The following is a 13698-nucleotide window of genomic DNA, read 5'->3' on the forward strand; positions in this document are numbered from 1 at the left end:
TTTTTGAAAGCATTCTTACTTTACAGCATTTTTTCACACCTGCCTAAAACTTTTGCACAGTACTGTAGATTTATAGAAAACAACTATAAAAACTGTAACAGCGCGCTACCAGGAGACTCGGTGAGCACAGTAGATAACTACATTGAGAGTAGCAACTTCTCAGACTATAATATTAACACGGGACTAAATGGCTACGAAAGACATATTTGGATTTGTTTTCAGGTAGAAAATAAGGAAACTGGATTTAAAAAAAAAAAAAAAAAATTAATTTTATTTATTTGTTTTTTTATTGCAAGACCAGGTATTTGTACGTAAGAAACACATCTACTTTCATTAATCTCCTGAGGGAAATTGTTTTATTTATTTGTTTATTTTATTTATTTTGTGTCGTTCATTTTACACTATATGGCATTGGCCCCAGAACCGCAAAACTTGTAAAAATTGGTCAAATCATGTATCTTGCAGGAGTGTTCAGTTGACGACATGAATTAATAATTTATTGATTTGAAAAAAAAAAAAAAAAGTAATCTTATTATAAATATGTTAAAATAGTGGTAAGCTTGGTGAAGTTTGCTTAGGCTTTTTTATGTAGGGGTGCATGCTGTTTAGGTGAAACTGAAGCCCTGGGAGAAGGCTTCCTCAGTTCTAACATCAGTGTCCCACTGCCACTTATAACTGAGTCATGGTCCTTTCATTTAAATGCAGGTTAAAAGCTAATCAAAGTGTTGTACAATGTTGCAGGTTTTCCACATGACAAAATAGCTCAGATGTTACTCTGGTTCCAGTTAACTGTTCTGCTTCAGTGAGACAGTAACTGTTTCGGTGGTCTGTTGGATTTAATTCTGAAACCATCTATGCAAATTGCCAACGGTCCTACGAATGAGATGTAAAACCATTTGGTCCATTTGTAAGTGACTCTGCAGCAGCAGTTGTGATGCATAGTTCATCCCCAAGTCTCTTAAGTCGCTTTGGATAAAAGCATCTGCTAAATGACTAAATATATTTCTTCAGAGGTCCTTCTGTTGATAATGTAAAAGTGGGCAGGGGCAAATGATTAATAGGCTTTCCGAACTACATTACTTGTTCTACATTATAAATGTGACTTAATGGGCAGGGGACCTGATGGTCAATTGGGATAAAATATGTATTGTTAAAATCTAGTATTAAAATAATCAGATGCATTCTAAATTTGCCCTGAACTGATCACCTCTTTTTTTTTTCTCCATGGTTCCTGGATTTTCTTCACTGGCATAACATATTACTAATAGCTCCTGATATAAGACTGTATCTACTGGCACGGGTAAATCTGTTTCTCATTGTTTATGATTCGCTTTTCTTGATCAGTTTGGATGCATTAGATTCTGTTCCAATTGATAGTGTAATTTTATACGACACAGAACAGTAAAGTTACAAAATATATTTGTTAATAAAATAATTGTACTTTAATCCTCTTAAAAAGGGTCCCTGTGGTATAATGTATCACTCAGTGCATCTTCAGGAATTGTTTGTTTAATTGGACAAGATGTTATGAGTCTTTTCAAATCGGCATATATTTAACAGACCCTGGTTGCTCCTATTGCAGAGACCTGGTCGTTTTGGCAATTCAACAAGGTACCACCGACAAAACATAACCATATTAACCAGTTCCTGAGAACCCTGAGTGTTATTTAAACTTGCAGAAGCCTAGTGTACACACCAAGCATTGGTCAAAAGCATGCTTTGCCGACAGAGTGCTATAATGATATACATTGATCAGCTGCCGTTAATGGCATAATCACTACTGGGAGGTAATTTGTCAAATAGCCAGAATATATCTAAAAATCAACTATTTTCATACATGGAATAGAGCTACAGAGGGCTCAGTGAAAGTCGGGACTTTTTCCATTTTGAAAAAAAGTCCTGTTCAATTCTGAATTGGCCTAAAGAGATGAGTAGTACCTCACGTGGTTTTATTACTTAAAGAAGACATTTATATAGGAAGGTGTTTGACTTCTAGACCCATATTGTTCTCTATATTAGTGGTAGATAAGGAGATCTACTTTTTTAAAATTTGTTTTCTTTTGATCAGAGTTTAAAGATACGTACAAAACAAAACTGCTCCAAAACACATTACTTGCAGGCAGTCCTCACTCTGGTAGCAAGTGCTGTTTTTTCAACAGGTCCAGAAGCTGTTTGAAACTTAAAATGGAAGGGGAGATAAAGCAGGTGTTTCATTTTTATTTAATGTATTTATTATATTGGTTGAGGTGGGGGAAAAAAGTGCTAGATATTAATCTGTCCACAAAATGGCACTCCATGTTTTTCCACAATAATCTCTGATGACATCATTGCTGCAGAAGAGATGGACATGTCTAAAGATGATGATGATGATGATGGATAAAATCATGATATCAGCAGCTGGGGTGATTTTGTTACACATTGTGAAACTATACTAACAGTAAGTTAAAAACGCCTTTTTTGTTTGCATTTTCTCCATACATTTATAATCATCCTGTTAAAAAAGCATTTTTCCAAATTGAATGTGGTGCTTAGTGTTGTTCGAACTGCTGCTTATTCCCAGTTTGAATATATTTCAAAATAAACACAAATACTTTTGTATTTAATATCCTATAATTTACCATTTTCCATCCATCCATTAATGTTTTAAGATTCAATATATTAAATGTTTTTATTTTTTCTACTTTGACCCATCTCTATACATGAATGTATCAACACAATAATTTGTTTGTATATTACAGAAAACTTTCAAGAGGCAGCGGCAAGCTTCTTGTATCCTGACCTGTAAAAACAATGTCTTCATCCCTATGACAGGAATACAATTTAATTTGATTAATGTGTATTGGGATCTTTTTGTGGTTCCTTGTTAAAAAAAAAAAAAAATTGCCATTCCCAGTACAAGTCGCTGGTTCTTGCACAAATGTGCAACAGGAGACCCGTTGCTATGCAACTATTTGACCAGGTATGGTCGCCCGTAATGAGCTGATCGGGAGGTCCGGATTGTCTACAATCCAGAAGGAGAGCGTCCGTGCTGTAGGATTAACTTCAACAGAACACTTCAGCTGCAAGACGGTGCCTTTGAAGACTGAACTCAGCCAGGACTGTTACAATGATCTGGAGTCGCTGGGAGGCTGGGACTTCAGGAGCAACAGGAATAGGTTAGTTTAGGGGACTCTGATACCAAATACTGTAGAGAGGATTTGCATAGTGTAGTAGGTTCCTGGAGCGGGACGTCACTTAATGAGGTTAGCGCTCGCCTTGTGTGGCAAACTTATATTTGTAGCTTTGTTTTGTTTATTAAATCTGACACTAGGGCTAGCATGGTTTGTACCTTAGTGGCAGCACGTGAGGCATGTCAACACCCACTGTTCTGTGTCTGCCTCATTATTATTCAGTGACGACCCACACACGTATCAAGTCCCCCTGTTGCAAATCTACATTTAATTATCTTACTGTATGTGTGTTGATGGGCATGTTTGCATTTCAGCATGATAACTCAACATTGTCCAATATTTTAAAAGTGGTGCTCTATGTATTTTACAATGTCAACAATTTTTTTGGTAAAATTATTCAATCCCAAGGCATTCATTCCATTTCTTGATTTTAAAGGTGTGCCACTCAAAACAGTTACCTCTTCAATATTGTGACTGTTGTATAGAGATGTCATCAGTAGCCAGGAAAACAGTAAGAGATGCTAATCAAGGGGGACACGGAGAGCAAAACCGAGAACCCATCCCTCTTCCACCTCCAAAATACAGCTCAATACTCCAAGATTTTGTTATATGGAATATTTTTTAAAGTGTGTTTTAAGCACTTTTCCAGGCAACACAGTGCTTTGTAAAATGATATTAAAATGTATTTTAAAAACTTGAGTTCAATATAACAGTCCTTAAAGTTTTGTGAATAGAGCCCATTGTTACATTGTCACCAGTGGTTTCAGAACCACAAGATCTGTTTAAATAAAATAACAAAAGGTCTAACATGACAGGAAGTGAAGAGTGTAACTTTATTATTTTCCTGTCTTCAAACCCCTCTGGCTCATGGTGCCTCTAATGCAATATGTCGGCGTCTGAATTCTTCTTCACCACATTCAGGAGCTGGTGTACCTCATCCTCATTCTAGAACAGAAACAAAAATTAAAATAGAAAGCAAGCCCAACAATATACAAACAAGCAATATACAATTTTCAGATAGGTACTTACAAATCGATGTTGTCTATTCTACAGTAGATTAAAGAGACTGTGTTGTTTCACACGGCTTTACCAGCACTAATCTTGAACTACCCAATAATTCCTCAGGTAAGGTGGCTCAAGTGTAGTCCTAATCAGGGCCAGTGAAAGCAGTCAAGTGTTTGTTTGAGAAGTTCATTTTTTAACTATAAGAGTATTTATTACTGGTTGTACAGACCATGGTTAGCATGAATACATTCAGGTAATCTAAGAAACTAAAAGTGCTAGACCATTGTTTCATGCAAAAAAGATATGGCATTTCTTAACCACGGAAAGAAATGTAGGGCCCCTTTCACACTGGCGCTACCCGGATCCCAGTCGCGTGTAGTGTGAAACCACGTACCTGGGTCGCTTTGACCCGGCTTGAGCGAGACAAAATGCTTGACGGCTGTTCATGAGCCGACGCAATAACAAACAGCCGCGCCTGCATGCAGGTTTCACTTCCGCAAGGAACATTTCTCTTTATTCTGTTTAGCCATATTTTTGTTGATTGAGAGACCATATGAGCCAGATTGCAGCAGGGATGAAGAAACATTTGCTCTAATCAACATTTGGGCCGACGGTTCAATCCAGAGAATCTTGGATGGAAGTGTTAGTAACAAGCTGCTTCCAGGGCACTGATACGCGTGCACTTGCATCTCTTACCCAGGTCAACCCTGCTTCATCAAAGGCAGTGTGAAATCACGTACCCGACCCTCATGACACCGGGTCCTGACCTGGGTAGAGCATGCCAGTGTGAAAGGGGCTTTAGAGTCATAACAGATATTCAATGCCACCTTTCGTTTTCTAGGGACAATCTTCAGTTCATTTTGGTTTGCCTGTAAAATAAATACCAAGAAGGAAAAGTTTATTCACTATTTTCAGCACACATGATATTGTGTGTGTGTGTACATACTGTATAAACACATTATTAGTAGAGCAGGCATGGGGGTACACTGACTGCTTTTATAAAGACAAGTGTGGATTGGAATGTCATGCATATAGAATTAGATGATCCCAAAGTCGTGCTCCATTTCTGGTATGCTTGAGAGGGATATTGGGTTTATATCTACACCCAGGGTCTCAACCTGAAGTGATTATCATTTCCTGTTGTTGGCTGAGCTATGTTTTTATTATTAATGCCAGTAGGAATAATAACTACATCTCATTGCCAAGTTCTGTAATTCAATTTGAACCCTTTAAGGGGTTAAATATTTGTGGTGGATTGCCCTTTGTGATTGTAGCCAATTTATCAACCTATAGACAAAGAGAATTGTATAGCACAGCGATGATGTATTTAGGGCTAGCACAAGTAAAAGGTCATATTGTCACATGATTTAAATACAATTAGGTACATGACACCTTTGATTACAATCATATTTTTTCTATACAATTGATAATATTTTGTAACTTTGTACATAACCTTTATACAAGCCATCATGGGCTGTTTCTGTAGCCTACATGTGAAAAGCTTTAGTAAGATCACAGATACTTACCCTCCCTGGGATGTACACAGAAAGAGGGAACCCCAAAATTCTCCTTACTATTATTATAACAGTCCAGAATCCCACAATCATGATGTTACCACTTTAGGCGAATCTTTTGAAGGTGCTGGACTCTTCAACCTAGTGAGCAGGCTGACAACAAAAGGCATCATACTTCCCAACGGTTTGGTCACCGGTGATGTCATAATGACAAAATATGATATTTCCACAAGTAGCACAGTCGGTGACACAAAGAAAGCTATTTACACCACTGCTATGCTAATTAAATCACCTATTCCCTTATATAAACCAATCTGAGGATATTTTGGTTTGCCTTTATCTTGCTTTCCCAGTATTATTAATAATTCATTATTGATGTTAGGGTTGGGTCTGGGATTAGGGTAATACAATTAAATATTATTAGATGTGTGTTCACACATTGTTCACACGCTTTTTACCACTGCTGTGTATATGGAGACAGCTGTCCATTAAACAGCAGTGGTGTAAATAATGCATATTTTCTCACTATTTACACGTGGTAGTGATGTAATAACTTGGCCCATTGCAAGTGATAGATGTTAATGCATTTTATTTTATTTATTTATTTATTTTGTTGTTTTTTTTGTAAGTTATAGAAAGATTGAGATTCTGTTTAGTACTGTGACGATGCTCAAATTCTGATTTAGTCGTTTAAACTAGAAACGCGTTAACTATAGGTATGGTATTTTGCATACCTTACTATAAAAAGCCGTGGTGTGCAGTCTGTTCTATTCATACGTTTTAAAACGTTAAAAATATGGACACTTTAAAACGGGACCAATACATTTTAAAACCACTGCTACGTCTGGCATACTTTGAATGTTTCAGTATCTGAACAGTGTTCGCGTTTCATTATTCAAACATTGCAGCCAGGGCGGGACTCTCCGAGTTTCCATACCAGATGTGAAGGGGAAAGCCCGAAGTCTCGGAAGTTTACAAGCTGCCGGTGGGAACGTCACAGTATTTATCAAAGCTTATATGCACATATTGCAAGATGGATTTAAGTGAAGAACACACAAAGAAAACACTAGCCAGGGTTTGTAGATTTTATGTATTAAAAAAGCCTACTATGTCTGATATATATATATATATATATATATATATATATATATATATATATATATATATATATATATATATATATATGAATATATGAATATGAACATGTGTATGCTCTTCTGTTATCAGCGTTTACTGAAAGCAACCAGAAGGACCTGCTGAAGCTGACTGGCACAGTTCAGGTTAAATATCAAGGTACTGTCTATAATTACACAAGCTTTGATATTAATGAATTAAGGACTGTTTTTAAATTTCATCCATACACAACGTTATGTAATCCATCATAATAAACTTGGATCTCCTTACTTCTTCTTTTTAGCAGTAGCAACATTATCAATGGCCCCTTAATTTTGTGCTTTGTTTGCAAGATATACCGTATTATTCAAATACAATTCCATAGATTTTAAACTGCATAGTAAATCACACAGTCTGATTACAGACAGACCATCGTTGCAAGTGTGTGGCCTACAACACTGGACGTACCAGGTACCAGAAAGCAACCGCAGCTTTTAATCTGTTGTGTTGTATTTCTGAATATGTATTCAATGAAACTTCTAACACAAGAAAATGTGTCAGTGTTACGTTGCTAGTTCTAAGTAAGACATTTTTTAAAGCCTTAGTTAGCATGCCTGTAAGTTTTTTGGACTCTTCACTGTGTTCCACAGCTCGCTTGTTTTTTTCTGAATAAAACGTGCTTATGACGTTTAACAGTAAAAACTGGTTAACAGTTGTGTCTCCTGCTTCAGCCCCAGGCAATTGTGAACGGCCTGCTCATAGAAATGGTAGCCAAATTTGAAGAAGATCCCCTCTTGCTTCAAAGTCTAGAGATGACAAAGACTCGGCCGAGCTCATGGCTTTCCTGGCGAGGATCTCTGGAGGTCAGTCTTTTTTATTTGTCTTTGTTGCTGTTCTTCTGCTGATACGCTGATATAAGGGTTTATACCGATAACACTTTCTGCAGGAGACAACTGCACAGCTGACTTAACTACAGCACACTGCTCTGAACCATTAATGGATATTGATGTATATATTAAGCATGTGTATACAGCCACTCAATTGACCTGTCTGTTCACTGGCTGTTCATTTTCTTTAGGTGTGTCTGACATGACCCTCCAATCGGCAGTCCGAGTGGGTGGGGACAGAGCTTACAGACCAATTAACATAGTCACAGTGGTTGGGGGTTGGAGACTTGGCCATGGCCTGTGTGATGAGTATTTTCGCAAAGGTACAGCGAATTTCAATAAAAAATGTAAGCATAAAAAAAAAAATGAAACCATCAAATTCTCTGCTTGTAGATTTCTCTTCCAGTGCGGGTTCCAGGGTTGTCGTGGTAACAGCAAACTCCTGGAGTAATGACCAATCGTATGGGAGCGTTGTCCAGACCAACGTGGACCTGTTCCGAGGCATCATCCCCTCTGTGGCTCACTACAGCCCCAGTGCAGTGCTGCTCATCACCTCCCAGCCAGGTAAACACTGCTGTCCACTGAAGCAGCTGAACCCTGTTATTAACTGTGCTGTCTGTATGTTTGAGCTTTTCTTCAGTTTAAAGCTACACATTCTATCTAAAAGTTACAATATTCTCAATTGTGTGGAAGCGCCCTCTAGTGGAGGTTTCTGATCTCTTGTTGTCTGTATCGCTGCAATACATTTTTAAACATCCCAATTTTGTTCTGATATTTCTATACAAACATCATGGTTCATAAATCACTTTGGTAATACATTTTTAAACTGCTACTTTTCCAGGAGAAAGATCATTTTTTTGATAAGCATTGTTGTTTATCCAGATCTTGCTCCCTCTGTTTAGCCTTTTCATTCCAATCAGAGCACCTGCATTGTTGCAGGATGGAGCGTTATTTATTCAACAGGAATACAAAGATGTGTATTTGTATTTAAAGTATGTCATTTATGTGGACTTCCCTTTTAAAAATGCAGAATACCAGGATGGTGTGTTCATGAAATGTTTATGAGTTCCACACACAAGCCCATTGCTATGACATGAACTACTAGTATTGAGTGCTATGTAAAATATTTGGATAGGTGTGATTGAACTATTGTTGAGAGATTTAAAAAACACTTGTATGGCAAACATCTGATTTCCAGGTCAGATAGTCCCTGAGATATGACCTTGAGAATTTCCTTTTGGAGTTGAAGGGCTCTTGGGGTTTTAATCTGGTATTATTAATGAAATTATATTAAAATCAGTTAAGAGATCAGTTTTACATAGCTATCTCAACTTGATTTTCACAGGTCCTAAATAGCACAGCTTATCGACTGCCTGACATTACCGTACGATAATGTTTTAACGGGTTATTTTAAACAAAGATGTAGTAAGATTGATGCTACCTTTAACTCTGTATCAAATGAAACGCTACAGACCTATTAGTATGAGATGTATGCAACCTAAGACATTTCCCTCACCGGACCTGGGGTCAATCACAATGGAATTGTGTAGTTCGGAATTCATTGCATTACAATGTCATTGGAACTGGAACTGGAGATGAATCTTGGCACACCTGCGTAATAGTAATTCCATATTCCATATAATTGATCAATTACAAGTCAATTACACACCTCTCCAAGTTTAATCATTCGCAGTTCCATGTGGTGTTTTACAAGGATCGATCCTTATTGTCGTATTTTCAACCACTTTTAGTGACTCCATTTGTTTAAATAAATAATAATTGTGTGTGTGGTTGTTTGTTACTTTTTAGTATCATTGTAATTACTGCAGCGTCACTGTAATTGTAATTTCGGCAAACAGTGCTGCTCTAATTGCAATCGAGCCCAGGTCTGTCCCTCACGCAGTGTCTCAGATGTTTAAAATGGTTGACACACAGATCATGATAAGCTGCATGCCACAGTGACCCTTGCTTAAGTACTAGTCTTTCAGATACACAATACTGCAAGAAGCTATTCGAATGCTGGAGATAATATGTATTTTATATAGTATTGAAAAGAATGTACAGTATTTTGGGTATCTTCATGGTTATATATAACCAGGGGTTCACAAAACTGGTACGCATGTGCACCCATACAATAAAATGCGCACTTCCATGTTGTTTTTAAGACGCAAAGGTGTACCGTCAGTGCATTTTTAACAGGAAAGCATTTTTGATATAGGCAGCGAGGGTGCATATTATCTGGCTGTGACCCATACCTGCCTAACCTCCCGATTTTCTATTGAGTCTCAAGACTCAATACCAGTCCCCATATTTTTCTTAAGGCCAGAGGGTTCCATTTCACTAAAAAGTCCATCCCTGCTAGAGCTATCATTGGCTGCTTCAAGGTTTTATAAAAAATAGGTGGAAACTCCAGTTCGTATCATTAATGATTTTGTTTTATTGGACACTTGATAGCAGGGATCTCGATTTAGCTGTCCATTCAGAGAAGAGGGATGTAGTTACCGGGCGTGGCATTATGAAAGCTCGCTGACGCTTCGCTTCCCAAACTGAGCGCGGATGGAAATCATATACAACAGTTCTGGAGTTCTACATAGCACCTTTCAATGATGTCTGCAAGCTTTCTGAAGCTTAAAGGAGACTGAAAATGTATCTGAACCATTTCCACTGACCGCTTAAAAAAACATTTAACAGAACATGTTTACCACACTAAATCTGCAATTTAGCAGTTTCCCATCATTGTTCCCAACCCACCATAGTTTGTGAGGGTTTGCCATGCTTTTTAATATGCTTAAATACCTCTCTGTGCTTTACTGTGCCTATCTAGGCTTTACCTAATCACCATGCTTAATTCTTATTATTACTATTCTTTTACTATGGTAAATTTTAATAAGGGTTCACGTGTGTGTATGTGAGAAAATAAATCCTGAATTAATCAGCTTTTTAAATGGAAGATTTACTTGTATTTTCCCCAAAAAACACACTTTCGAATTAACCATTGAAACCACTTGCTGTAGCACCCCCACCAAACACTTATTTTGCTTTGTTTCCTGTTGATATTGGTGTTGTACGGCATCACATGTTGTTTTTGTGATTAGCTTCTGTGTCAGAGTTGACAGGATGGCCTCCTTTGAAGGAGGGCTCTGTTTTGTTAGCATGCAGCTGGTCTAATCTGCACTAGAAGGATCAGGACCACGTTTCCCTATCCGCCCATCAAAGCTACCCCATTGCTGCCACCATTCCCCCCCAGAGAGAGCTCCGACACTTGGCTGCTTTCTCACTAAAGGAAGCTCTGAGCTGTGTGTCCAAGGTTCAGGCCTGTCTGAGCTGACCTTGTTGCTCCAAAACAAAAACATTCGCTCTAATTCCCAGAGCTGGAATCACTCTCATAAAATGAATGTGTCCTGCACAGTACTAAACATTAAAGCACTTCCTGCTCCACTTCCTGGTGTCCATCTATAGGGCCATGTTCATTTTAACCTTCTGAGTTGTTTTTTTTTTAATATCAACATCAACGTTTTTTGATTTATTTAAAAATAAAATAGAACTGGTGTTGAGGACGGTAATGCTTTGTGATATTGCCCTGAGTGTTTGACCAGTTGTCTCGAATTTATGAAACCCTTCATGTACATATATACAGTATATACAGACGTGCTCATATTTGTTGGTACCCTTACAGCTCATTGAAATAATGCTTCATTCCTCCTGAAAAGTGATTAAATTAAAAGCTATTTTATCATGTATACTTGCATGCCTTTGGTATGTCATAGAATAAAGCAAAGAAGCTGTGAAAAGAGATGAATTATTGCTTATTCTACAAAGATATTCTAAAATGGCCTGGACACATTTGTTGGTACCCCTTAGAAAAGATAATAAATAATTGGATTATAGAGATATTTCAAACTAATTAGTTTCTTTAATTAGTATCACACATGTCTCCAATCTTGTAATCAGTCATTCAGCCTATTTAAATGGAGAAAAGTAGTCACTGTGCTGTTTGGTACCATTGTGTCAAAACTGGAGCTTTTTGGCAAGTCACATCAGCTCTATGTTCACAGATGAAAAAATGAAGCTTTCAAAGAAAAGAACACCATACCTACAGTGAAACATGGAGGAGGCTCGATTATGTTTTGGGGCTGCTTTGCTGCGCCTGGCACAGGGTGCCTTGAATCTGTGCAGGGCACAATGAAATCTCAAGACTATCAAGGCATTCTGGAGCGAAACGTACTGCCCAGTGTCAGAAAGCTCTGTCTCAGTCGCAGGTCATGGGTCATCCAACAGGATAATGACCCAAAACACACAGCTAAAAGCACCCAAGAATGGATAAGAACAAAACATTGGACTATTCTGAAGTGGCCTTCTATGAGTCCTGATCTGAATCCTATCGAACATCTACGGAAAGAGCTGAAACTTGCAGTCTGGAGAAGGCACCCATCAAACCTGAGACAGCTGGAGCAGTTTGCTCAGGAAGAGTGGGCCAAACTACCTGTTAACAGGTGCAGAAGTCTCATTGAGAGCTACAGAAACGTTTGATTGCAGTGATTGCCTCTAAAGGTTGTGCAACAAAATATTAGGTTAGCGGTCCCATCATTTTTGTCCATGCCATTTTCATTTGTTTTCTTATTTACAATATTATGTTGAATAAAAAATCAAAAGCAAACTCTGATTTCTATTAAATATGGAATAAACAGTGGTGGATGCCAGTTACTTTTGTCAGTTTCAAGTTATTTCAGAGAAAATTGTGCATTCTTCGTTTTTTGTGGAGGGGTACCAACAAATTTGAGCACGTCTGTATGTCTATAAACACAGTGATGGTATAGAAACACAGGAAGTGTTAATGCCCTGTAGTTAACGCAAGGATGTAGCAGTCTGATGACCACTAGGGGGAGTCTACATACTGTTGACATATAAATACACACACACACACATATTTTGGTGATGCTGGAACTCCTGAGTCAATAACATTCATAGAAAACAATTGGAGAGCAGTGTCTGGTTGTTGTATAACTATTTCAATTGCACAGGACACCCTTCTGAAAAATACAACAAAATATTATTTGTGGAGGGGAACTATGGTATTGCTGGCATTACTTTATTATCCAGTAAATATGCAGCTTCAAGGAAAACAAGAATTAGGCTAGTATACATAGCCTTCTATTTATATCCTATCCTATTGGGTCTTTTGAACTATAGCTTATTATTATAGTATTGATCGTGGCTGTGCTGGTTCTATATTTGTATGGAGAATTAGAATGATGGAAAGTCATGTTGTCTGGTCAGCCAGCTCAATGTGGTCTACTTACAGATCTCTGTTCCCTCTGGAGTGATCACGCCACACCTACAGCTATGGCCTAAAGTTTTGCATCACCTAGACATAATTGAACTCTCTCTCTCTCTCTCTCTCTCTCTCTCTCTCTCTCTCTCTCTCTCTCTCTCTCTCTCTCTCTCTCTCTCTCTCTCTCTCTCTCTCTCTATATATATATATATAATTTAGATATTTTATTTAACACCATGTAATCAAGGAAAGAACAAAATGATATCACAAAATCTGTATTATCAAGATTACAGACAATAGTAATAATCCTCGTAGCATTGCAGGCTGTTTTTGCATTATTTTGGCTGATCAAACAGACGGTCATGTCAATATAATGGCTACGTGGCTGCAATCTGTTGTATATTTCGATTAATAACTGTAGATTTGGCATGTTTGTCATTAGGGTGATTCCATAACTTCCTTGAGATCCAGATGTTTAAAATATGAATCCACGTGTGTGCTTCTTATATCACAGAGATAGTGGGGATATAAGATCGCGGGTCCTATTTTAAACATGCTTCCCCCCCCCCCCCCCCCCCCTCACAAATTGTTTCTTTCACAATAGAAAATATTCATGCATAGAAAACTTGATTTAGTCCATCAAAATAGACTAAAATAATACTTTACTGGACCCTATCCAAAAAAAGCTTTAACACATTAAACACTAACTTATTATTATTATTATTATTATTATTATT

At 37.7% G+C, this 13698-nt stretch overlaps 1 protein-coding gene across 3 annotated transcripts in view; it reads left to right on the forward strand.

The window, feature by feature from the left end:
- Positions 1–13698, forward strand: part of LOC117431922 (CD82 antigen-like) — a 41080-nt gene continuing 27382 nt past the window's right edge. The window contains exons 1-5 of one of the 3 annotated variants that reach the window (XM_059002500.1): positions 1–3155; positions 6917–6982; positions 7534–7665; positions 7881–8012; positions 8083–8253. In XM_059002500.1, coding sequence (XP_058858483.1) covers positions 7638–7665; positions 7881–8012; positions 8083–8253 — 331 coding nt within the window. In that variant the 5' untranslated portion in view covers positions 1–3155; positions 6917–6982; positions 7534–7637. Of the gene's footprint in view, positions 3156–6617; positions 6765–6916; positions 6983–7533; positions 7666–7880; positions 8013–8082; positions 8254–13698 lie in introns of those variants that run through there. The other 2 variants (XM_059002499.1, XM_034053187.3) reach the window with 2 other exon arrangements.

This window comes from Acipenser ruthenus, chromosome 27, assembly GCF_902713425.1.
Source record: "Acipenser ruthenus chromosome 27, fAciRut3.2 maternal haplotype, whole genome shotgun sequence".
In the NCBI taxonomy this organism is placed as follows: domain Eukaryota; kingdom Metazoa; phylum Chordata; class Actinopteri; order Acipenseriformes; family Acipenseridae; genus Acipenser; species Acipenser ruthenus.